Genomic DNA, 27,529 nt, shown 5'->3' with positions numbered 1-27,529 from the left:
TTTTTTGCTTTTGTTGCTTGTCATAAAAAAAAAAAATACTCATTTCCAATAAGAAGGCTTATTTTATTTATATTATTGAGAAGTATTTGTTTTTTCTTTAGTGAGTTTTACAGTATTGGGTTCTATATTGTCTTTAGTTCTTTTCTCGTTAGTTTTTGTGAACTGTAATACAAGTTCAGTTTCAGACCTCTACATGTGAAAACTTAATTTTCTCACCATTCATTGAAAATATCTGATTTTTCCATGAAGAGTTCCTGGACTTCTTTTCAAATATTAGTTGACTGTGTATGCATGGATAATTTATTTCTGTACTCTTAATTCAACTCTTGTATACTACTTTTGTATTCTTTTATACAATTCTTTTTTATGTTTATTTTATTTATTTATTGGAGAGAGTCTGAGAGAAATTGAGAGGGAAGGGAGAGAGAGAGGGAGAGAGAGAGGGATCTTCAGTATAAGCCTCTTCTAGTTCCTCTTCTCCCTTTGACTCTTTTCTCCTCCTACAGTCAGTTGATTGTCTCCATGGAAACCAGTGATGTCTCTTAAAAAGCATATCAGGTTTGATTCAAAATCTTCTAATGGATTTTCCTTGCACTCAGAATAAAAGTTAAAGTTGCGGTCATGCCTACAGGCCATTTCACCATCTGGCCCCTGGCCCACTCCCCACTCTCATTTTATTTCACTCTGTTCCCTGCCCTGTGTTTACCAGATGCACGGAGACAAGTTCTCTTCTCCCTCAGGGTCACTTGAGATTTTTGGATTAATTTACTTAAAAATGAAGATGTAACTGACGTGTGATTACATTGAAATTTAGAAGCATTCTGATTTGATATGTGTATACTGGTAAATGCAAGTTTGCTCTCCCCAGATCTTTGTGTGGTTTTATTTTTCCATTTCACTCAGGTCATTGCACAGATACGATCTGCTTCTATAGACCTTCACCACTATCTCTGAAATAAGCATTCTCTCAGACTGTCTTCAGTGACCAATCATTATTCTTTTATCTCACATCATTTCTCCTTAGAGAACTTGTCACTACTGAATACTATATATTTTTCATCTATGTGTTTTTCTATTACCTGTTTCTCCCATGATCGTTAAGTTCTATTACTATTAAAAAGCAGGGGCTTTGGGGGCACACAGTAAGTGTTTCTTGAATGAGTACATGAGTGATCCCGTACATGAGGATACAAAGAATGAAATACAGTAAGCTTCTCTTAAGGGGTTCAAAATGTAGCTGGAGAGGAAAATTATACGAAGTATAAGTGTACACAACATGGACACATATACAAGGAAAAATAAATAAAGAAGGAAAGATTAATTGAAAGACTGGGCTCAGTCATAAAGGACAAGCTATTGGGACAAAACGGATGGAACTGGAGGTGATTATGCTTAGCAGAATAAGTAAAGAGATGAAAGACAACTACCGGATGGCTTCACTCACACGTGGAATCTAAACTGATATACACGAACCTAAAAAAAAAAACAAAAACAGAAGCATGGAAAGTGTTTCTAAGACTTGTGAGAACTCTGGTGGTTCTCTCTGGGAGGCTGGAGGGAGGTTCACAGAACTCGGATGGTGGGTGTGGTGTGGAGCTGTACACTGTAATCTTACAATCTTGTAACCTACTATCAATCACAAAAATTTTAAATTAAGAGAGTAAAAATGCCTAGACAATTCAAATATTATCTGCTATCTTTAGAAGACAGTGATTCACAGACACTTGAAAAACAGACCATTTTCAGGTCTGTCAGCAATATTTCTTTCCACTCACCCTGCTTCTTTCATATTCTTTCCTTGAGGCAGCAAATAGCTGAGCATTAGATATGGCAATTCCACAAAATGGGAGATACATCTGCATAACCTGGGGGCAAAAAGAGCATTAGAAGCAAGAAAACATCACTGAACCAAACCCTACCTCTCCTGAATATGCCTGGTTGTAATATTTGCTTAATATTTTCTTTTCAATCACAGAGACAGGGTATATAAAGTTGTTCATACTCATATTTTAACTTCAGAAGAGATATTTTCAGAGCTAACTGTAAGATGGTTTCAGTCAAGTTGGAAACAGGGACAACTGCATGTATGAAGACATAAACTGAGGTGACAGACTAGAAGGCACCTTTGCATTTATTCTTTGATCAGAAAAAATTTGACATATCTAGACTTTAGGTCAAAACATTTTTATGAAATCCTCACTCTATTTTCATTCCAGAATTTTATTCCAGAGAGAGGGGATGTCCTAAATAAGGACCTAAGAATAGGGAGTCGGACGGTAGCACAGCGGGTTAAGCGCACGTGGCACAAAGCTAAAGGACCGGTGTTAAGGATCCTGGTTTAAGCCCTCTTGCAGATGGGGAGCCACTTCATAGGTGGTGAAGCAGGTCTGCAGGTGTCTATCTTTCTCTCTCCCTCTCTGTCTCCCCTCCTCTCTCAACTTCTCTCTGTCCTATCCAACGACAGCAACGACAAAAATAATAATAATGACCACAACAATGATAAAACAACAAGGGCAACGAAAGGGGAAAAAATGGTCTCCGGGAGCAGTGGATTCACGGTGCAGGCACGGAGCCCCAGCAATAACCTTGGAGGCAAATCTTCACAACATGTGGCACTGGGGAAAGTGACATTACTCTGGGACTTTAAAACAGAAGGAAAAGGGCACCCCCAAGTGCCCTCTCTCTCTCTCTATCTCTCTCTCTCTTTCACCCCCTTCTGTAAAGAGGTACAGAAAGATAGCAAAACAAGTTTCTGCTAAGCTGCTAAGATGGCAGTGCAGGGCTCATGGTGGATGGGGGGAAGTATATCTCTCAGTCTTAGGTATTATTTGCCCGTCATGCAACTGATGCTATTAAAAGTCAGTCATCAGTCTGTTCTCTATGGACTATGCATCTTTGTCTCTAGTTTCTGTAAGATCTCATATGTCTCATGGTCAATTTGTCTTTTCCAGCAACAATCAAAGTTTTCACTGATTATACAGATCTCTAATATAAACACTGATTGAAGATTGCCGAGAAGAGACAAAATTGTGCCTATATGGCTACATTGCAAGTTGAGAGAGGATCTTACAGCACTCTTGGGTCATACTCATCATCACTCTGAATATCATAAAATAGCATGATCCAGAGTTTTTAAATAAATGTACAAGATCTGGGGAAATAGTATAGTGGTTATGCAAAAGACTCTCATGCTGGAGGATCTGAATCCCCAGGTTCAATCTGCATTACCCTCAGAGGACACAGTTGAACATGTTTTGTTCTCTTTATCTCTGCATTTCTCCTATTAAAAACTTAATAAATAACTGTTTTTAAAAAATTAAGTTAAGGGGCCAGGTGGTGGCGCACCTGGTTGAGCAACATGTTACAGTGCGAAAGGACCTGGGTTCGAGTCCCTGGCCCCCACCTGCAGGGGGAAAGCTTTGCGAGTGGTGAAGCAGGGCTGCAGGTGTCTCTCTGTGTATCTCCTCCTTCCCTCTCGATTTCTGGCTGTTTCTATACAATAAATAAAGATAATTTTAAAAATTAAGTTAATAAGCAGGAGACACAAACAAACACATTTACAAAGAATATCAAAATATGAAGCAATATGGAAATAAGACATTAGAATAAATAAAATATCTATGTTTCAGCCCCAGATACAAATCTAGATAGATAACAGAGAGATGGATATAAATATTGCTCTACTCTGCTCTTTCTAAAGCTCCCCTCCTCCAATTAAGAAAGAACATTAACTTGGTCATCCATGTTCCGAATACCAAAAGGTCTAAGAAGCCTTAATGACTAGGAGCTAATGAGTCTGTACACCCTTGTGCAGCACTCTCCAGCTTGAGAGCACTTTGTGAACACTGACTAATTAATCTTTACAGCATCTCACTCAGGAAGGGAGTTAGACTAAAAATCATTAAGTAGTGTGAAAAAGTCACTTTAGCCTCCATGAAAAGTATCACGAATAAGCATAAAATCTGAGTATCTGGCCCTTCTATCAATGTCCTAAAGAAAGTCCGTGGTTATCAAGCTTTCCCAAACATATAAAGCACAGAGTCCCGTGGCCTGACCTTGTTCAGTTACACCGGAAGTCTACACTGGAGAGCCTCAGTGAGGACCCTGGGGCTGTCCCTGCAGACTTCACTATAATGGCAAAACAGCTTGAATAGCGCATGACTCTCAAGCAAATTCATGGCTGAAAGAAGGCCTCCCTACCTACCATTATGCAACATCTTCCTCTGTGCACATTCAGAAACTGGTGTTCTGAGGTCTCTTTTTGCCTTCAGGTCTTAACGGTAAGGCAAAGCTTCACTGATCTGGGTCCTACTGATCTGGAACTGGGAATGTTAAATAAGCTCTCTTGTGGAATACTTTGAAAAAATGAAGTATCAAAATGTGGAAGCAGTTGAATTATTTTCATAAAGTGAAACACCTGCATGTTTTAGAAACAGCATATTTAAAATAGCAAATATATATATGGAAGTTTTCTAGAAACTTTGAAGGAGATTTCTGTTTCCAAAGGTATAGTTTTTTTTTTTCCAAAGGTATAGTTTTCTTTTTTTTTAATTTTTACTTTTTATGGTGGTGTGGGGGATTGAATTTGGGACTTTGTGGCCTCAAGCATGGGAACCTCTTTGCATAACCATTATACCATCTACACCTGCCCTACCAAAGGTATAATTTTCTTTAATGGAGCATTATTTCAATGCAAATTCATAAAACACAATAGGTGTGGTCTTAATTTCAAGAGTCAGAATCACAAACAAGTATGTCAATTTACAACAAAGTATAAACTCTTGTTTAAAGCATCACTTTGTATCATATTGAACTTTTTTTTTTTAATTTGAAAACACAGAGACGCAAATTCTCAAGTTTATTCATGAAAATATCCAGTGTCCAGGGGAACTCAACAGCTAATGGACCCCTTTGTGAGCCCTTAATAGGACCTGGCTCTCAATGTGGATTGACAATGGTAGGGGCTGTCCCATTCATTCTCCTAAGGGAAGATGGGTCAGCATACTCTCCCACTCGAAGAAGACTGGTTCTGAAATGAGTGCAGCCTAGAATGTTCCTAGTCGTGACCACAGAATGCGAGCTCAGACCTACAGGGATGCAGAAGTTGCATAGGCTCCTGTACTGAATAAGGGCCCCAGATCAAATCGATGGGGTTTACAGTTAACAATATTTATACACTTTCCCCATATTTTGGAGCTACTCTCAGCCCTGATCCAGCTTTCTAGTCCTATTTCCAACCCTGACACCATCTCCCCAGACAATACCTTGGGTCCACCTGCAAGTTAGCTGTTGGGCTCAGACAAAACTTAGTAGAGTCATGAGCCCCTTGAATTTGCCTAAAATAAATGGAGACCCCAAATTTTCATCTGCAATATTCTTGCCTTTAGGTTCATGATTAGTCAACAATTTGTCCTGCTTTATATCTTAACTCTTTTTCAGCCACCAGGTTCCAGATGCTACCATGATGCCAACCTGACTTCTCTGGGCAGATGACCCCACCAATGTATCCTGGAGCCCCGACTCCCCAGAGCTCTGCCTCACTAGGGAAAGAGAGACACAGGATGAGAGTATGGATTGACCTGTCAATGTCCATGTTCAGTGGGGAAGCAATTACAGAAGCCAGACCTTCCACCTTCTGCACTCCATAAGGATCTTGGGTCCATACTCCCAGAGGGATAAAGAATAAAAAAGCTTTCAAGGGAATGGATGGGATATGGATTCTGGTGGTGGGAATTTTATGGAATTGTACCCTTCTTATCCTATGATCTTGTCAATATTTACATTTTATAAATAAAAAACTTTAAAAATAAAGTGTATGCTTTGCAAACCTGAGATCACAGCTGGGCTCCTAGCATCATATGTGGTCAGAGTAGTTCTCTCCTTTTCAATCTCTCTCTCATTAAATTAAAAAAAAATTTAAACAGTAAATAAACATGTCATTATATACTATCTTTAATTGTCCATTTAAGAAATTAACTTTCTAAAATGGGTGGGGGTTATCATTTAAAAATAATGGAAAGCAAGATGGGAAACAAAGAAGGTCATTCTTCTGACTATCTTTCTTAGAAGAGAGAAATGTCGGTGCTTTTGACTCTGGCCCAGATATTAAAGCTGGAATTGGGATGAATACTTTTTCATTAATCTCACTCCTCTCCTCAAAACTAGTCATAGTTAATGATCCCCAAGAGGCCAAGCTTTCCCATGGCTGGACAGACTATAAGAAAGTTTTATAGCACCATAAGCTTTATGGCACCATTAAATACTGTTGGTATTTTAGAGGTTCTGGTCAGTTGAGCACTTGAATGATATCATATGATAGCTTTATTTCTATTTACCCCAATCTTCTCTTGACTAGAAACAATTATAAAATGTCAACTCTGGGAAGCTGGGTGGGAGTGCACTTGGGTAAGCACACATGTTACTATGTGCAAGGACTTGAGTTCAAGCCCTCCCACCCCATCACGTGCCACACTAGCAGTAGGGAGATTCATCTGTTTCCCTCTCCTGCCTGGAGCAGTAGATTCCTAGCAGGCACCAAACCCCAGGCATAATCTTGTTATTTGGAGGCATTAATTGAAAGGAAAACACTGTGAAGACACATTCCTGGAGTCATGTCCTTACACCTTAAAAAGGAGGGTGGGGGGAATACTCAAATAGAACCATTATGAATATTTGGAAACTAGCATTCAAGATTTCTTTTTTCTCCTGATTAACATAAACCCAGTAGGCTAATCCTATGCACAATATCTCATTAGCTGATTTTTTTTTACTTTTTATACCCAGCTGTTACTTACTACAACCAATTTACAGTCATAATAAAAATAACCCACTGCATTACCCTGACAAGAAAAATGTATAGAAGTAGATTGTTACTAACAGCAGTAACAAGACCAGCTGTAAATAGGCAAGAGGAATCTTACTGGGGAGTATGTTCTAAGATGATTGGACTACTTATGAAGTTACCAAAAACACTACATTGTTTACTTTAAAAAGGTACATTTTGTGATTTAAAAAAAAAATACACCTGAATAAAGTTGTTTAAATCATCATAAAATTTTCACTTGTATAGATTAATAACATTTACTCAGACAACAATCCACTTCTGAATATTTAGGATAGTACTAGCTTTATTTTTAAAAATTTAAAATCTTAATTAACTTGTTCTTTGGAAGAAAATGAAATAAAGGTACTGACTGGGTGAAAAGAACAACCAGGAATTCATTTTGAAGTTTGTTCTTTACACTGGAGGTTTTTTTTTTTTTTTTTTTCAGATGTGTTTGGGTTCTAGAATGAGTACTACAGAGCCAGTCTAAATATCCAAGCAGTACAAAACACAGACTGAAAAATCAGTCTCCCAATTCAGTTGCCCAGACATCAGGTTGTCCTCCCCTAGGGCAAACACTCATGACAATGTTTTCATACCTTTTAAGTTGGAGATTAATTTTTCAAACTTTCATTCTGGATAACAATAAAGCAAAGCCCCATGGACCCACTGCGCTGCGCCAGGCCCCAGCAATGGCTTGCTAACCTTGCCAACTGCCCTGCTATCTCCTCCCTCCATCCCCACATCCAGCCTCAGCCTCTGGAGCTCTGTGCAGTGTAAGTGCTGTAGCCCATCAGACAGGGGAATCCTATTCTGGCACCACATGGGAGCTAATATGGCAACTATGGTGTCTTCCCTCTATCTGTCTCTATCTGCATTAAAAAAAGGGGGGGGTTGGGCAGTAGCGCAGTGGGTTAAGCGCACGTGGAGCAAGGACTGGCATAAGGATCCTGGTTCCCCGCCTGCAGGCGAGTCGCTTTACAGGCAGTGAAGCAGGTCTGCAGGTGTCCATCTTTCTCTCCCCCTCTCTGTCTTCCCTTCCTCTCTACATTTCTCTCTGTCCTATCCAACAACGAACGACATCAACAACAACAATAATAAGCACAACAAGGCTACAACAAGGGCAGCAAAAGGGGGAAAAATGGCCTCCAGGAGCAGTGGATTCATGGTGCAGGCACTAGCCCCAGTAATAACCCTGGGTGCAGAAGAAAAAAAAAAAGACCCAAAGCAGTGAAACTGTGTCCCGGTTCTACATGCATACGAATACAACCACAATAGCATCTTCACACCTAAAAAAAGGTAACAACAATTTTAAAATATTGCACTTATTGTTTAAATTCCTCTTATGTTTGAATTAGAACCCAAATAAGGTATGCACATTGCTGTTTTCAAATCATCCCTTAATAAGCCTCTTTAATTTATAAATGGCCCTTCTGCCTCTCTTGTTTTCTTTGTAAAATTTTTTTGTGAGGAATCAAGGTCATATATCTTCTGGTGTTTCTCAAAGTGTGGATATACTGGTTACATCCCTGTGGGGGTCATTTCATGACCTCCCCCCTGTCAGCTGTATTTCCTCTAAGTTGGGAGATAGAAAAAAGAGATCTGAACAGGGGAAAAAATTATTATCTTTATTTATTAGACAGAGACAGCCAGAAATCAAGAGGGATGGGGCAGATAGAGGAGAGAGAGAGACACCTGCAGCACTGCTTCACCACTTGCAAAGCTTTCCCCCTGCAGGTGGGGACTGGGGGCTTGAACTTGAGTCCTTTCCCATTGTAACATGTACACTCAACCAGGTGCGCCACCAATCCATCCCTGGATACTACTAATTTTAGATTAATAATTCTGGTGTCAAACATCTCCAGTCACATTTTTTGGACATTCTGTGATTATATTCTTAAAATAAAGCTCTTATATTAAAACTTACTTTGTGCACCTCACACTAAAGAATTTCCTTTGACTACAGAATCTTTCTTTCTTGTCCTGCTATCAGTTCTCCTTTTAATATCTTCCTGATGTTATTTACAGTACATTCTTCTGCATTCTGCATATATATATAGTCAGTATATTCTTCTGCATTCTGTGCATATATACTACTTATATGTTTATATAAATTATATATAAACATGTTTATATTATATGCTATACAATATAAACATATATGTTGCATTATAATATATACATAATGCTTCATTTTAGTGATATTTGTAAACTATAAGTGGGCTCACACTACAAGTTATATTCTACAACTTATTGTTGCCTGGCAACTTATCTTGGAAATCTTCGTCAATTTAAAGAGCTCTATTTCTTTCAAATTTCTACTAATTTTTCAAAGAAGTGAGTGTTCACAATAATAGACAATCATATTCTCTCCAAATTTTCTATATTACAAATAGCACAATTATGGACTTTCTTACAAATATATATTTGTGCACCTGGACAATACTCCTACTGGACAGGTTCCAGCAGTATAATTTTGGTTGAAGAATACACGCGTGCACACGCAAACACACACACACACAACAATCTTAATAGCTATTGCCAAAACATGCTTAATAAGGCTCTAGCAACTTCTGCCCCCACTAACTATCAGAGTATATACCTACTCCTACTTATGCAACACTGACTTTTCTCATTCTATGATTTTTATCTGACTGGTTAAATCAATACTCACTGTTGCATTTGCTTGCATTTATTTGATTACTAGTTATGTTTTGAGAGTTATAGTTTCCACAAATTGCTGTATATATATATGTATATATATGTATATATACATACATATTATTAAAGCTATTTTATTGTTATTTTTGACGGATACAGAAGTCGACAGGGCAGGTTAAGTGCAGGTGGTGCAAAGGGCAAGGACCCCGGTTCGAAACCCTGGCTCCCCACCTGCAGGGGAGTTGCTTCATAGTTGGTGAAGCAGGTCTGCAGGTGTCTATCTTTCTCTCCCCCTTTCTGTCTTCCCCTCCCCTCTCCATTTCTCTCTGTCCTATCCAACAACAACAATAATAACAATAATAACTATAACAATAAAACAAGGACAACAAAAGGGAATAAATATTTGAAAAGAAAGAAATACAGAAGGAAAGAAAGGAAGAAAGAAAGAGAAAGGAAGAAAGAAGGAAAGAAAGGAAAAAAGAAAGAAAGAAAGGGAGAGAGAGAGAGAGAAACCTCAACTGGGTTTGGTATACTGCACCCAACCAAAGGACTATAAGGAAGGGGAGGAGGCAGGAGTGGGGGAAACAGGGTCCTGGTGCATGACGGTGGAAAAGGACCTAAGTTGAGGATGAGTATTTTGCAGGCGCCTATCACAGAAAGATGAGAAATTATACTTAGGTGTCAACAAATGCTCAAAGTCACTGATGATCAGTGAAATGCAAATAAAAACAGTGAGATACCACTCAGTCATTTTTACTGGACATTCATTCACTTGTTATTGTCTAGCAAGCATTTTTCATACTCTAATAATATTAGGCATCCTTCTATTCTCCTATTACTTGGTAATTTTCAATTTAATCTACTTGATCCAATATAATGGGTTTAGAAGCTGTGGTTGCTTTGTCTAGTATGATTTGATACCATGAATCAATAAGCTCGGCCTACTTTAGAACAATACCTACCTTTACAACTCTGCCAGGGTCATTTTTATAAGCAGGCTGACCTATATATCTCATTCTGTATACTTGTTCCATCCATTTTTATAAATCACAGTTGTTGTAAGAAGTTAAAATTACAGTTTAATCAAGACCTTCTTGAGTTTACCATTTACCAACTACAGATTTAAAAAATGTCGGAAGTTCTACTCCCACCTTTTGCAACCCATGCTCCCAGAGAGGGAGAAATGATAGAGGAAGATGATGGAGAGCTCTGAATTCCAGTTCCATCAGGACCCAGAGAAAGAAAAGCAAAAAAGGAAGGACACTTGGAAACAGTAATAGTATGACTATGACTTAGAAAGGAAGAGAAAGCAGGACCATAGGAAAAAGGTGGGCAAATATGTGTAAATATAGGTAGACAGTTATAGAAATAATAGTCAACCCATATCTGTTTCCTTTGGAGTACTGCAGTTTCAAATGGAGGGAATGGAGACACAGAACTCTGGTGGTCGGAATGGTGTGGCGTTATATCTGTTATCCTATAATTTTGTAAGTCAATATTAAAATCACTAATAAAAATAAAATTTAAAAAGATAAAAGCAGCTGCCTTTAGAAAGGAGATCAGACATTACTTGAAAGGAAGGAAGGAAGGAAGAAAGAAAGGAAGGAAGGGAAAGGATGACTGATGAAGTAGCATGAGAGTGAATATACCTAACTGAATCTGGCTTCACCATATTCATATATGAGAAATAAAATTTTCTTGTAGAAACTACCCAGTCTATGACATTTTGTTATAGCAGCCTCATTTGATTAATACTCCTCATCAAAAAGTTCAGCAAAATTTTTGGCTGAAATTGGCAAGATAATTTTTAAATGTACATGAAAATATATTAAGATCTTTTACACTTAATTTCCATTAAACTACTTCAGGAGATTGTATGTGGGTGAATGTGGAGGCGTAGGGAGGGAGAGTTGATTTTGTAGTCAAATGACTTCTGTTTCGAATTTTAAAGCTTCCCAACCTGCAACACCAAATATACACATTCAGCATCGTGGTTTTAAAACTGCCAGCACAACCTTCTCAGTCCATGGCATTACTCTTCTCCCAACTTCCTCTTAAGGAATAAAAAGGTAGCAGTGAGATTTCTAAATAGGCAATTGCCATTTGAGCAGTAATCTCACTCTTGTACACGTTAGTTACTTAATGAACCAACTTTCCAGGATAAATATGACTATAATAAACAAAATGCTGACAAGGAATAAGAATGAATCACAATCTGCAAATTTCACAGAGTAACTGTGGACTATTCACTTTGTCGGGACACATATATGATTTGGCAGGACTTCAAGCTTCTTGTTGCTCAACTGAAGTTTATTTTTTGTGGTTGAAATTGATCAATTAATTATGTACGATTCAACAGCTATCTCACAATAGCATTACATATTGGTGCTGCTAGTCATAAAAGAACTAGTTTTTCTGATGCTATTTTTCTAATGAATTTGAGAAGATGTTTTGATAAATTTGAGAGGTAGTTTAGTTTTAAAGTCAGTTAGTGAAATAAACAGTTCATACAGGCATACAGAGTAGAAGCCTGCACACAAGCAGGTGTACAATATTTAACTTACAGGTAGATAACAGTCATATTCAGCACCTGGGTGAGTAATCAATGAATAAAATTATGTGAGAAAAGACAAAGTATGTGATCTTACAGAGAATCCCTGTATCTATTCCTGGGAAACCCAAGTCAAATGCAGAGTAACAAACTTAAAATTTGAAAACTGGGGATCAAGGGGAGGCAGAGGTAGACAGTATAATGGTTATGTAAACAGACTCTCGTGCATAAGGCTCTGTAGTTCTAGGTTCAATCCCCCTCACCATCATAAGCCAGAGCTGAGCAGTGTTCTGGTAAAAAATTAAAAAAAACAGAAGCCCGGGTGGTAACGCAGTGGGTTAAAACGTGTACATGGCACAAAGCACAAAGACTGGCATAAGGATCCCGGTTCCAGCACGCAGCTCCCCACGCACAGGTGGGTCACTTTACAAGCAGTAAAGCAGGTCTGCAGGTGTCTTTCCTCCTCTGTCTTCCCCTCCTCCCTCAGTTTCTTTCTTTCTTTTCTTTCATTTTTTCCTCCAGGGTTATTGCTGGGGCTCGGTGCCTGCACTAGGAATCCAGGGTTCGTGGAGGCCATTTTTTCCCATTTTATTGTTGCCCTTGTAGTTTATCATTGTTATTATTGTTGTTGTTGTCATTGCTGTCATTGTTGGATAGGACAGAAAGAAATCGAGACAGGACAGGAAGACAGAGAGGGGGAGAGAAAGACACCTGCAGACCTGCTTCATCGACTGTGAAGCGACCCCCCTACAGGTGGGGAGCCAGGGGCTCCAACTGGGATCCGTACTCCGGTCCTTGCACTTTGTGCCATGTGCGCTTAACCTGCTGCACTACCGCCCACCCCACCCCCCTCGGTTTCTTTCTGTCCTATCCAACAACAACAATAATAATAGTAACAATAAACAACAAGGGCAACAAAAGGGAAATAATGACCTCCAGCACTTGTAGTGCAGGCACTGAGCCCCCAGCAATAACCTTGGAGGCATAAATAAATAGATAAATAAAATAAAATAAAAATTTTAAATAAAATGAAAGAGTTGAATCTCGGCGTCAATAAAATAGTTCACTTGGATGTGATGCTTTGCTGTGTGCACTATCCGGGTTCAAGTCCAGCCCTCATTGGACTGAAGGAAGCTTTAGTGGGTCCCTTCCTTCCTCTTTCCCTTCCTCCTCTCAGTGTCTGTCTTTATCTTTAATAGAAAGTAGAATACTAAATAACTACCAAGTTCTGGAATACCCTGTTCTCTACTCAGATATGAGATGCAAAAAAGAGTAGAAAAGGTATGAAATTACAATCATAAAGAAAAAGGCATGCACATCAATTAAACTAATGCAATACCCGGAGGCACTTTAGAAATGAAAAAGGAGCTCGGAGTCGGGCAGTAGCTCAGTGCGTTAAGCGCAGGTGGTGCAAAGCCCAAGGACCGGCATAAGGATCCCGGTTTGAGCCCCCTGCTCCCCACCTGCAGGGGAGTCGCTTCACAGGTGGTGAAGCAGATCTGCAGGTGTCTTTCTCTCCCCCTCTCTGTCTTCCCTCCTCTCTTGATTTCTCTCTATCCTATCCAACAACAACGACATCAATAACAACAATAACTACAACAATAAAACAACAAGGGCAACAAAAGGGAGTGAATAAATAAAATATAATTTTTAAAAAAAAAGAAATGAAAAAGGAAAACACAACACCGAACCCTCTGATTAATGAGACACAATTCCCCAAAACACACTCATGAACTAACTGGAACCTTGGAGAGTTCAGAACCTAACCAGTCTCTGAACCTTAAGTGAAAGCATTTCTGAACATTCATATTAAGCAGTTCTGCACTGTGACTTCCTGGTTAGGTTTAAATCCCCTGGAGATTCGTATTTAGTTATCCCACGCTTAACACCATCAATAACAGCACTTATTATTATTATTATTTTTTTTGCCTCCAGGTTATCAGTGGAGCTCGGTGCCTGCATTATGAATCCAGTGCTCCTGGAGGCCATTTTTTCCCTTTTTGTTGCCCTTGTTGTTTATCGTCGTTGTTATTATTGTTCTTATTGCTGTCGTTGCTGTTGGATAGGACAGAGAGCAATCGAGAGAGATGGGGAAGACAGAGAGGGGGAAAGATAGACACCTGCAGACCTGCTTCACCGCCTGTGAAGCGACTCCCCTGCAGGTGGGGAACCAGGGCTTGAAACCAGGAAGCTTTGGCCGGTCCTTGTGCTTCACACCATGTTTGCTTAGCCCGCTGCGCTACTGCTCGGCCCCTGAACAGCACTTATTTTACCCCACTGAAGGTACCATCTTTTTCTAAGTTTGCTATTAATAAATGATAATTTAAATCCCACATTTTCATTTATCAAATGAAATATATATGTGTCTTAGCAATAATCAAGACTCCTGGTAAGAATATTTATAAAAACGGTTGCCGGGTGGTGGCACACCAGGTTATGTGCACACAGCAAAAAGCACAAGGATCCCAGATAGACCCCCATCCCTATCTGCAGGGATTGCTTCACAAACAGGGAAGGAAGTCAGCAGGTATCTGTCTATACTTCTCTCTCTCCATCTCTATTTCCCCTTCTCCTCTCAATTTATCTCTGTCCTATCCAATGGAGGGGAGGGATGGCCACCAGGAGCAGTGGATTTACAGTGCTGACACTGAGCAATAAACCTGGAGACCAAAAAGTAAGTAAGGAAAGAAAGAAAGAAAGAAAGAAAGAAAGAAAGAAAGAAAGAAAGAAAGAAAGAATATTTATAAAGTCTCCACCAAAAGGTACTTTAAAAACTCATGTTTGACTTAAACTTGTCCTAGGTTCAAGTTCTATCACTATTGGTGCTTTAGAATCATTTAAAGTATTCATAGATCCAGGGCCAGGAAATGGTGCGCCTTGTTAAGCTCAAAGACTACCGAGTACAAGGACCCGGTTTGAGCCCCTGCTCCCCACATGCAGGGGAGACATTTTGAAAGCAGTGAAGCAAGTCTACAAGTGCTAATCTTTCCCCCCTTCTTTATCTCCCTATCCTCTCTCAATTTCTCTCTGTCATATCTAATAAAAATTAGAAAGAAAAAAAAAGGTGGGGGGGATGGCAACAGGGAGTGGTGGATTTGTAGTTCCCACAATGAGCCCCAGCAAGAACCCTGATGGAAAAAAAAAAAAGTATTCATAGACCCATCTTCTTAGCACCACTGCTGCTATCTCGGACTTTTAGGACTACCCTGTATTGGACATCTCTGAGCTAAACAGCTACAAATTCTACCAGGTAAGAAGACCCAAGGGTTCAGCCACAATGAAACCAAAGGAAGACATCATTTTACTGTTTTGATGTAGGTGTGAACCTTTAAAATCAGTGCTTTTGCTTTGGTGTGAACAGTGATCATCTTGAATTGACATCTGAGCCCAATACATGTGTGAGACTGCATTACTGTCATATGTTTTACATTGGCTTGTTCTAGCCCTCCCCCTCCAAGAGAATTGGATGAGTCTTGTTAATTTCGCGGGCCTGCTTGGCCCCGCCCCAAGGGACCCTGGGAGAGGGTTCCGGAGTCTGAGAGTTCCTGAGTTCCGGAGTTCGAGAGTGCGAGGGTGCGAGAGTTTCTGAGTTCGAGAGTAAGGGAGAGGGTTCCTGAGTTCGAGAGAAAAGGAAAGAGTGCTTGCGCCGCCACAAAGAGACAGCAGAGTTCTGTTTGGTGATTAGTTTGTCTTAGTTTATGAATCGTTGTTCCTGAATAAAGAAATACAGCTTCCCTGCCCAGCCGTTGTCTCCGCGTCTCTGTTCACCACCGTGAAGCTAGCCGGCCCGGCAAGAGCCCCGGAAATTTTAACAACAAATGGCGCCCAACGTGGGGCTGACCTGCACATCTCTCAGATAAGTAAAGACAATTTGGCTACCTATGTACGATGGCCTTCTCTTCTGCTTGTGAAGAGATCTCCAAAGGCCTCTGCTCTTTCTTCACGAGACTGTTTTGCTGTTTCTAGAACATTTATCTCTGGACCACTCTGTGGTTTCCACTCGCTCGGGCGAACTCAGAACAGCCAGCGGGAAGAGCCAGTGGGCGGGAGGCAAGGCGCGGAGCTGCTGTTTCCACCTGGTCAAACAGCCAGCCAGCCGGCTGCGCCCAGACAACCCCGCGCACTGCGCCCGCAGCCCTGCAGCCCCGCAGCCCGCAGGAGGCCTACGCCACCATGCAAGAGCCCGATGCCAGCACGCTAGAGCCCGATGCCAACATGCTGGAGCCCGATGCCAACATGCTGGAGCCTGAGGCCAACATGCTGGAGCCCGATGCCAACATGCTGGAGCCTGAGGCCAACATGCTGGAGCCCGAGGCCAACATGCAAGAGCCTGAGGCCAGCCCACAGGAGCCGGCTCTCCACCGCGTGGCGCAGGGCACTGGACGCGTGATCCCTCCACGCTGCTCGGCCACTGCGAACAGGGCAGCAGACATGGCAGGGCCATGGGGCAGGGCCGCGGCGTTCTATCATGGCCGCCACCCCTGGGCACCTAGGCTCACGCCTTCTACAAAGATGGCCTGCCTGCCCTCTTTCTATGAATTCTGGAACCATCCCGGGCCTCCCGGACCCCCGGGCTCCCTGCCAAAACTGGGCACACGAGATCTCCAGCCGCCGGTCCGGTCTGAAGACAGACAAGCTGGAGTACGCAGAGATTTGTGCAGAGATCGCAACCTGCAATTCCTAGAAGTGGAGCTGCGCGAGAAGCCACCTCCGGATGGTGAACCCCCCCCCAACAACTAAGACAATATAGATTTAAATTCGTGTTTAAAATGACATGTCTTCGTAACAAAGGTTTCTCTCCTCGTGTATTAATGACTATGTTTATGTGTATGTTTAAAGTTTGGTAAACAGTAGCTTTAAGGCTAAATTCTTACTAGTCAAAGATAAATGAAAAAGGTTTTCAACATAATTCTCATAAAGATAAAAATTAACTTACATTTAAAGTCTGAGGTAAAAATTAGTTAACAATCAATATATTTCAACTAAGTTGGTCTAAACAAAAGGTTAAATAGACTTGTTGATATGTAAAACACTACCTTCTCTATTAGAAATGGTAGATCGCACAATGGCTATGCTAATTATTCTCATGCCTGAGGTTTCCTCTCCGGCCCACACCTAGGGTGTGTCTCCATCTTGAATGGGTGTAACAAAAGGTTAAAAGACGTTGTTGATATGTAAAAGTCTCAAATTCCTTCTCTATTAGAAATGTTAGATCGTGCAGTAGATATGCTAATAACAAGTTTTGTTTCATAGTAAGTAAGTTGCAGCCAGCTGCCTTTGGGACCCTAGGCCGTTCCCCGCCCCCATGCAAATGCCCGTCGAGGCAAGTAGCCCCCCAGAGGCAAGAAATGTTTTTTTTTTTTCAGATATGGCCCCCTCAGGCCTTCCCTTGGCAACATGCTGGTTTTGGTTATATATGTTTCTGTTCACCCCACACCCTTGATACTATAGTCATTTAGTTAAAAAGAAAAGGGGGAATTGTCGTATGCTTTACATTGGCTTGTTCTAGCCCTCCCCCTCCAAGAGAATTGGATGAGTCCTGTTAATTTCGCGGGCCTGCTTGGCCCCGCCCCAAGGGACCCTGGGAGAGGGTTCCGGAGTCCGAGAGTTCCTGAGTTCCGGAGTTCGAGAGTGCGAGGGTGCGAGAGTTTCTGAGTTCGAGAGTAAGGGAGAGGGTTCCTGAGTTCGAGAGAAAAGGAAAGAGTGCTTGCGCCGCCGCAAAGAGACAGCAGAGTTCTGTTTGGTGATTAGTTTGTCTTAGTTTATGAATCGTTGTTCCTGAATAAAGAAATACAGCTTCCCTGCCCAGCCGTTGTCTCCGCGTCTCTGTTCACCACCGTGAAGCTAGCCGGCCCGGCAAGAGCCCCGGAAATTTTAACAACACATTACACAACAAAGCACAGGGAATACTGAAATGACTCTATGAACAACTGCTCTTCCACACCTTCCATACACAAGAGGGGCCCCTGCTTCATGTCCACCGGTCTTTGACCAGTTCCCAGGACCTTTGCAGGAAGGTACAATCAGAGGCAGAGCTGTGATTTGAAGCCAGAAGACGTGTGCTTGAATCCTGATCTCGAACCCGCCATCAATCATAATATGACATTGAGTACGATAACTAATGTCTGTAAAAGGATCTCAGCCCTGACTCCCTACCCCAGGGAGATATCAGAAAGATCAACATCTCTAGCCAGCTATGAAACTGCCCCTTTGGGTCTTTGCAACTGCAACAACAACAAAAGAAAACTAACAATTCGTGTCAAGAAGTAGTTTGCTTTATTTTATCCAGGTCTCCAGAAGCTCCATTCAGCCTCTTCTGTAGATCTCTTATTTTATTTTTTTTTTAATTTAAAAAAGGAGACATTAACAAAACCATAGAATGAGAAGGTACAACTCCACACAATTCCCACCACCAGAACTCTGTATCCCATCCCCTCCCCTGATAGCTTTCCTATTCTTTATCCCTCTGGGAGTACGGACCCAGGGTCATTGTGGGATGCAGAAGGTGGAAGGTCTGGCTTCTGTAATTGCTTCCCCGCTGAACATGGGCGTTGACAGGTTGATCCACACTCCCAGCCTGCCTCTCTCTTTCCCTAGTAGGGTGCAGCTCTGGGGAAGCAGAGCTCCAAGACACATTGGTGGGGCTACTCTCATCCCTGATCCAGCTTTCTGTCCCTTTTCCAGCCATGACATCACCTCCCCAGACAATAACTTGGATCCACCTGCATATCAGATGTCAGGCTCAGAGAGAAAACAAAAAACAAACAAACAAAAAAACGAATATAGCTACAGGCCCTTGGAAATATAACTAAAATATGCCTACTAGCTATCTACACAATGGAGGACCCTCCAACACTTCATCTGCACTATTCCAGCCTGTAGATCTCTTCACTTACTGTCACCTATTGACATAGGCAACCACAAAAAATGCTGACAGGAACTAACGCCACTTGAGTAAGGCTCAAGATACCGACCAAGAGGCCAAACAGCTAACAAAGAAGGCTGAGACAAGTCTGAGAGATACTACTGAGTCTCAAGTCACAATCATGTTCTCTTTCTGGTTTTTCCCTGCTCTCTGAGAAACACTGCTGTTTTCCACCCCTGGGATATTTTGAGTATGGTTATATTTTGGCACTTGTGTGACAATGTCAGAGTCACATTGTGCCAGTGACATTTGTGCCCATTTTTCATTCTCTGTCTAGAAAAAAATTGACACTCTACCTTTGTAGTTTTGAGTCATGGACAGAATGTCATCCCTGCATGCTCTGTGCAATGTAAACAAACCATATAAATCGCTGATTAATTAGAGCCCCACTCTCCACAGACCTCTCCTAAAACAAAACAAAACAACAACAACCAAATAAAAAAGCTAAGAAGGTTCACAGGTTCTCCAGGTTGCCCATCGCAGACCCTCTGTTACAGATAAGCGAATATTTGAAAAGTGGAGATCTGGTGGTGGCAATTGTGTGGAGTTGTACCCCTCTTATCCTACAGGGTTTTGTCAGTGTTTCCTTTTTATAAATAAAAAATGTTTTGAAAGAATATATTAAGTATGGAACCACTTATAAGTGCTTGCACCCAAACAAGCACTGTTGATGATAGAGAATGAGAGCCAGCTCTCTTCAGAAACATTTCTGAAATATGAAAACTAAGGAATAAACACACGAGGTGTTACTATAAAATGTGCAGGATCCGGAGATGGCTACGCTAAAGATTTTCATGCCTGAGGCTCTGAAGTCCTAGGTTCAGTTGCTAGCACCACCATAAACCAGAGCTGAATAATGCCCTGTTACAGAATAAAAAATAATAATAAAGTGTTTAATAAAAAAAAGAAAAGTGCCTTAAACTAGAAATTTACTTACTCATTCTCAGCGCTCAAAATATTATGGCATGGTTTGTAGTTTTGAACACCCCTTTGATATTCCTGGGAGCAAGAGTTTTCAGAGTTTAGGTTCTTAAGAGGACTGTCAAGCTTAACTGCCGTGTCCCTAAAATCCCTTGTGAATCACCACTTTGCACATTTTCAGTAGGAAAGATTTATGTGCTTTCACAGCCCACAAATCAGTGACCATAGATCACTGTTTGCTTTGGGAAGGCCTGGCTTATGCTTGTTGACTCATATCATTTCACTAGTAGAAGTACTCACTTAAAAAATTATCTTTTAAAAGAGTATTTATTATTGGATAGAGACAGAGAAATTGAGTGGGGAGGGGGAGATAGGGAGAGAAGGAGAGATACCTGCAGCCTTGCTTCACTACTCATGAAGCTTTCCTCTTGCAGGTGGGGACCAGGAGCTTGAAGCTGGGTCCTTGAGCGCTGTAGTGTGAGCATTTAACCAGATGCACCACTGCCTGGCCCCTTGAAGTGCCCAGTTTATAGGATAAGTTGTATGGTGACCTCATTCTAGCACACTTAGTTTTATAAATCAATCCTGAGGGAAACAGGAAAAACAAGCTTTGAGGAAACACAGAATGTATTTAACACAGAAACATCGTAACAGGGTAAATGTTTTGTTGGTAAGGGAATGAGAATATTTCTTGTAGGATTTTCTCTGTGAAATTGATCTAAAGTTTCTTTCTATATTTTCTTTCCCTAAAACTTCAGTGAGCTGAGCAAGAACACTTCTGACTCTGCTTGAATTCTAAGCTGAAAAGAAACATCTTTCTAGCTCAGACAAGAAGCAGATTCACCTGTCACCCAATACACAGGCATGACAGGAGATAGAACTGGGCTATGAAGCTTGAGGCTTTTAATTTTCGTCTTAAATCAATTTTTATTGAAGGAGTATTAAATGACATAATCTTGGGTTGTACATCATCATTCTTTTTTAATTGGGAAGATTAATGGTTTACAGTCAACAGGGGATATAGTTGTTGGTACAGGTTTAAAATTTCTCAGTTTTCTGTAAAGCCGGCTGAACCTTGGCCCAGGTCCTCCTCCGCTATTGTGCACCAGGACCTGATCCCTGCCACCGCCAGCCCCAGCCCCAGAGTCCTTTACTTTGCTGCAATACACCAAAACCAATCCAAGTTCTGCTTTGTGTTTTTACTTCTGTTTTTTATTCCCAATTTCTGTCCATGAGTGAGATCATCCCATATTCATCCTTCTGTTTCTGGATAATTTCACTTCAAGTTCCATCCAAGATGAGGTGAAGAAGGGGGATCCATTATTTTTCACAGCTGAGCAGTATTTCATTGTGTATATATACCACAATTTTCTCACCCACTCATCTGATATTGGACAGCTGTGTTCCTTACAGGTTTTGGCAATTACAAATTGTACTGCTATAAACATAGGTATACACAGATGTTTTGCAATGGGTGTCTTTCATTCCATAGGATATATCCCCAGGAGAGAAATTGCAGGGCCATAGTGTAGGTCCATGTCTAGCTTTCTGAGAGTTCTCCAGACTGCTCTCCACAGGCACTGGACATTACATTCCCACCAGCAGTGCAGGAGGGTTCCTCTGCCCCCACAGCCTGATATATGACATTCTGCTATAGGTGAAGTGGTAGCTCATTGTCTTTATTTGCATTTCCCTGACCATCAGTGACACGGAGAATTTTTTTATATGTCTGTTGGCCTTTTGGATCTCTCATCTGGCTAATATTCTGTTCATATCTCCCCCCCTATTTTTTGATGGAGTTATTTGTTTTTTGTTGCTGAGTTTGGAGAGCTTCTTACATACTTTGGTTATTAGCCTCTTATCTAATGTCATGGCATGTAGGTATCTACTCCCATTCTATAAGAAGTCTCTCTGTTTGGGTGATGATTTCTTTTGCTGTGCAGATTTTTTTAATTGGATGTAGTCCCATTTGGTTTATTTCTGTTTTAGTCTTCCATGCAATTGGATTTGTATCCTGAAAGATGCCTATAAAATTTAAATAGAAAAAGTTTTGCCAATATTTTTCTCTAAGTATTTGATAGTTTCTGGTCTAACATTCAAGTTTTTGATCTATTGGAGTTAATTTTCTGAATGTTGAAATGTAGTGGTTCAGTTTCATTCTTCTGCATGTTTCAACCCAATCACCCTCACACCGTTTGTTAAAGAGACTCTCCTTTCTCCCTTTACAGTTTGCCCCCACCCCCTTGTCAAGTCGATATCCATAGGAGCGGGGCTAATTTCTGGGCTCTCAATTCTATTCTCTTGGTCAGTGTATATATTTTTGTTCCAGTACCAGGCAGTTTTGATTACAATGGCCCTATAATATAGTCTGAAATCTGGGAGTTGATGCCCTCAGTTCATTTTTATTTTTATTATTTATTTATTTATTTATTTATTTTTACCTCCAGGGTTATTGCTAGGGCTCAGTGCCTACACTATGAATCCACTGCTTCTAGAGGCCAGTTTTTTTATTGGATAGGAAAGAGAGAAATTGAGAGGGGAAGGAAAGATAGAGAGGGAGAAAGAACGACACCTGCAGACCTGCTTCACCACTTGTGAAGTGACTGCCTCCCCTCGCAGATGGGGGAGCCAGAGGCTCAAACCGAGATCCTTGCATGGGTCCTTGTGCTTCATATTATGTGTGCTTAACCCAGTGCGCCACCGTCCAGCCTCCCCCAGTTCATTCTTTTTTCTTGATTGTTTTGACAATCCTAAGTATCTTCTGGTTCCAGGTAAACATTTGTAGCTATTCTATTCTTTAAAAATTGGTGGGATCTTGATAGGTATTGCATTAAATTTTTAAATGGCTCTGGGTAGAATAATCATTTTGAAGATGTTAATTCTTCCACTCTCTGAATATAAAGTACCTTTCCACTTTGCATCATTTTCAATTTCCTTGAATAGTGAATCATAGTTTTAGTATACAAGGTTTTCATTCGTTAGGTTTTTTCCTAGATGTCCTATTGTTTTTGCTGCTATAATGAAAAGGACTGATTTCTTCTTGATGTTTGCATAAAGGAACACCACCAATTTCTGCACACTAATTTTGTAGCCTGATGCCTTACTATATATTGCCTGATAATTTCCAAGTGATTCCTGAGGGTTTTTTTTCTTTTCTTTTTCTTTCTTTTTTGCCTTCAGGGTTATTGCTGGTACTCAGTGCCCGCACCATGAATCCACTGCTCCTGGAGGCCATTTCCCCCCCCACACACACTTTTATTGCCCTTGTCGTTGTAGCCTTGTTGCTTGTTGTGGTTATTATTGTTGTTGTTGATGTCATTCATTGTTGCATAGGACAGAGAGAAATGGAGAGGGGAAGGGAAGACAGAGAGGGGGAGAGAAAGACAGACACCTGCAGACCTGCTTCACCGCCTGTGAAGTGACTCCCCTGCAGGTGGGGAGCCGGGAGCTTGAACCAGGGTCTTTATGCCGGTCCTTGCGCTTAACCTGCTGTGCTATCGCCCTACCCCCTCTTTAGGTTTTCTACGTATCCTATCACATCATCTGCAAGTGGTGAGAGTTTGACTTCTTTTCTTGCAACCTTTATCCCTTTAATTCCTTGCTCTTGCCTGGTTGCTATGGCAAGAACTTCCAACACAATGCTGAATAGTAATAGTGGTAGTGGGCAGCCCTTTCTAGTAGTGTTCTAAGTGGGAATGCCTTCAGATCTCACCATTAAATATAATGTTGGCTGTAGGTCTGGTGTAAATGACCTCTATCAAATTAAGGAATTTTTCTATCTATTCCAATTTTTTGTAGTGTTTGATCATGAAGAGAGAATGGATTTGGGGGCTGGATGGTGGTACACTTGGTTGATCGTACATGTTACACTGTGCAAGGACCCAGGTTCGAGTCCCCTGTCCTCACCTGCAGGGGGAAAGCTTCCCAAGTGGTGAAGCAGTGCTGCAGGTGTCTCTCTGTCTCTCTCCCTGTCTATCACCCCCTTCCCTCTCGATTTCTGGTTGTGTATATCCAATAAATAAATAAATAAATATTTTTTAAAAATTGGAACATGTCATCCTGGAGCACCAAAGTCCCTGAGATGACTCCCACAGACCAGGTATAATTTTTATTTTAACATCTTTGTTATTTTATAGAAAACATTGTTGTTTAATTACTTTGATTTCAACTATTTGGCCACTATTTACATGCATATTAAATTCATTTTTCTCTGTAAATTGTCTCCTCATATTTCTCTATTTATTTAAATCATATAAAATAAATATCTACATGATTGAATTTCAATCTTCTTACATAGTATATAGACATATTTCCTTATCTTTCTCTTTATCTTACCACTCTAACTCTAGCTTAGTATTGCCATAATTAATTTCCTGCCTTTACACAACAAGCATGACTTTCATATGTTTATTCTGTGCCTTCTGTTTAGAATGCCATGCTCTCATTTTCCACCCAAGAGACTCTTATTCTTCCACAGATACAATATCCTTTCCTAGGTTAATGCAAAGCAGATATTGCCTGAGTTTGGAGTATTACACCAAAGTAATCAACTCCTGGGGGGAGAGTGAGAGTGAATTTTTAACTCCACTACACAGGAGTGAAGATAGGGACACAGACCTTTGGTGGCTCCTGTTAACTTATAGCCGTATAAATCACTATTTAATCAATATGAGAAGGAAAATGGATTGAATGTCTCAAACTTTTTGATGCATAGACCACAGTTTTCAGTATATATTCCTTCAATCTAATCACTTAAGACTTTAAATTGGTAACATGATTGAATTTAACAGTGGACTTAAATTGTCAATGCATTTCTAATAATGACTTTAAAAACATTAAATCACCTATAATCTTAGACCAGGGAGATCAGAAGCAACTGGTCTCGTCAACAAGATATAGTTACTTGTAAATAGCATCAAATAGCATAAATCACGATAAGGTCTTGTATGATACAGTAAACATAGTATTTTTCAAAGTAACCCAAACTCCCAAATAACTTGATTATAACAATAACAATCTATTACCTTCTTAAATTTTAAGACCCACTCTCTATAAAACCCACTATTTCTCTCAGTCCTGAAACCTCTGGGGCTTTGCTCATTCTCCTTCATGCTTCTCTCAATCCACACCATTTGATGCTGCATCTGCTGAGCTCAACCTAGTCAATGAGACCAGTAGCACCTTGACATGTTTCACTTCAGATGGAGTCCAGAGACTCCAGGCATGGGATGTCAACCCTTCAGCTCCATTACCATTACTCTGGTGAGACCTTCCCTAGCTCATGGGACTCCTTAATTTCATTTCGGGTGATGCACTTCCTAACAAAGCCACAGAACCTAGATATAGTCCATGTGCACATGTATTCATATGTTAGGGGAAAATATATTCCTTAAAGTAAAATTGTACAATAGTTTGCAGTGACTGAATAAGTGCAGCAAGCAAACAGAAAGACAGAAAAAAAAAAAAGACACCATAAAGTGTAAAATAGTTTCACATAATTTCTACTTAGACTTAGATACCCTCCTCACTTGCCTCAATCATTCTAAGGCTAACCTTTTCAGATAAAGGTCTACAAAAACTGGATAAGGGCAAAAGACCAATATATTTTAATGATGGCTCTTTTGGTCACTACCAGGCCATCCCATCATCCAGGGCCCTAGTCAGGTAATCCTGGGATTCCCACATAGATGTGATGGGCCTAGACCTCTAACAGATCCCTCTCTCCAACACTGCTGGTCACCTCCATCAGGAAAAGCATTGTGGACCCTCTTGTGGGCCTCTACAGAACCTTTCCCTTAATGTGGAACAACAATGGTGGGGACTGCCCCACTCTCCAGATGGCGGCTGTGTCACAATACTCTGCCACTCAAGGAAGACGAGTCCTGCAATAAGTGCAGCCTAGAATGTTCCCAGCTATGACCATGGAATGCGAGCTCAGACCTAGAGGGATGCAGAGGTTACACAGACTCCTGTGCTGAAGATGGGCCCCAGAACAGATCGATGGGGTTTACAGTTGATGGTATTTATATACTTTTCCCATATTTGGGAGCTACTCTCAGCCCTGATCCAGCTTTCTAGTCTTATTTACAATTCTGACACGATCTCCCCAGACAATACCTTTAGCCGACCTGTATGTTAGCTGTTGGCTCAAGCAAAAATTAGTAAAGTCATGGGCCCCTTGGAATATACCTAAAATAGACTTTCTAGCTTTTTACAAAATAAAGACCCCAGATATCACTTGCTCTATTATTTTTAAAAACTTTTTTTTATTATCTTTATTTATTGGATAGAAACAGTCAGAAATCGAGAGGCTAGGGGGAGATAGAGAGGGAGAGAGAAAGAGAGAAACCTGCAGCCTTGCTTCTCCACTTGCAAAGCTTTCCCCCTGCAGGCGGGGACCAGGGGCTCAAACCTGGGTCCTTGCACATTGTAACGTGCACTCAACCAGGTGCGCCACCACCTAGCCTCCCCACTTGCTCTATTCTTACCTTTAGGTTCCTGATTATTAAACAATTTGTTTTGCTTTATATTTTAATGCTTTTCAGTCATGAAGTTGCATATGCTACCATGAAGCCAACCTGACTTCTCTGGGCAGAGGACCTCACCAATGTGTCCTAGAACCCCATCTCTCCAAAGCCCTATACCACTAGGAAAAGACTGAAACAGGCTAGGTGTATGGATCAATCCGCCAATGTCCATGTCCAGTGGAGAAGCCATTATAGAAGCCAGACCTTCCACCTTCTGCACTTCATAATGATCCTGGGTCCATACTCCCAGAGGGATAAAAAATAGGAAACCTTCCAATGGAGGGGATGGGATACGGAACGCTGGTGGTGGGAATTATGTGGAATTGTATCCCTCTTATCCTACGGTGTTGTTGATCATTATTAAATCAGTAAGGGGGGGAGAGAAAGGGAGGGAAGGAAGTAAGGAGGGAGGGAGGGAGGAAGGGAGGAAGGTAGAAAATTCTTTCCTGCAGTAGATGGCATGATTTTTGCTTGGCAGTGTCTATTCCACCTTTTCTCAACAGAAGCACTTCAATTTCTCTTTGGGAATTACTTTTCCCCCAGAGCACACAGCCTTAATTGTCTTGTCAAAGAATCCTGTCTTGTCCCAGCTGAGGAACAGAAATGTGACTCACACTGAGCCAATTAAACTGCCTCTTGGTAATCCTGAGAAGCGTCATGGGTACAGAAAAGGCTTGGGGTTGATTCACTCCTGAGCAATTCTCTTCAGCAACTGCCCTTTAGTTCCCACTGCCCTGGTGCCCAGAATATCCCAACATAGGCTCCTTCTGAAAACTGGTTCTTCAAGGTCTCTCTCCTTCACTCTTTAATTCTGTCAGAAACCTATACCCTTCCAATAATTTAACTTTATTTTTTCTCTGTTGGCTTGTTCATTTCCATTTCAGGTAACTGATTAACCAATAACATAGCCCTCCTGCATGGAGACTTCTTCAACTCTTTGAAGTATTTCTGCCATCTTACTGTGGTCACACCCTCCTCTGAACACTGCATATAAAAATTCTCCTATAACTAGTATGTTCTGTAAATTATATCATAGCTACTCATTTTTCTTCTCATCTGATTCCCTGGCAGGTATTCACTACATTCTCTGGAACACCTTCCACAGAACCTGAAACAGCTGG

The 27,529-nt window shown here is 40.9% G+C and overlaps 1 protein-coding gene across 1 annotated transcript in view; it reads right to left on the bottom strand.

Annotated features, from left to right (window-relative positions):
- PDE11A (phosphodiesterase 11A) overlaps positions 1-27,529 on the bottom strand; it is a 349,760-nt gene that overhangs the window by 245,692 nt on the left and 76,539 nt on the right. Inside the window, exon 3 of the mRNA XM_060178283.1 lies at positions 1,776-1,865. Coding sequence (XP_060034266.1) covers positions 1,776-1,865 — 90 coding nt within the window. The remainder of the gene's footprint in view (positions 1-1,775; positions 1,866-27,529) is intronic.

The sequence above is a fragment of the Erinaceus europaeus genome, chromosome 18, assembly GCF_950295315.1.
Source record: "Erinaceus europaeus chromosome 18, mEriEur2.1, whole genome shotgun sequence".
NCBI classification, from domain to species: Eukaryota; Metazoa; Chordata; class Mammalia; order Eulipotyphla; family Erinaceidae; genus Erinaceus; species Erinaceus europaeus.
Note: the sequence above shows the minus strand (reverse complement) of the source record. Positions and strands in the feature narration are given on the sequence as shown.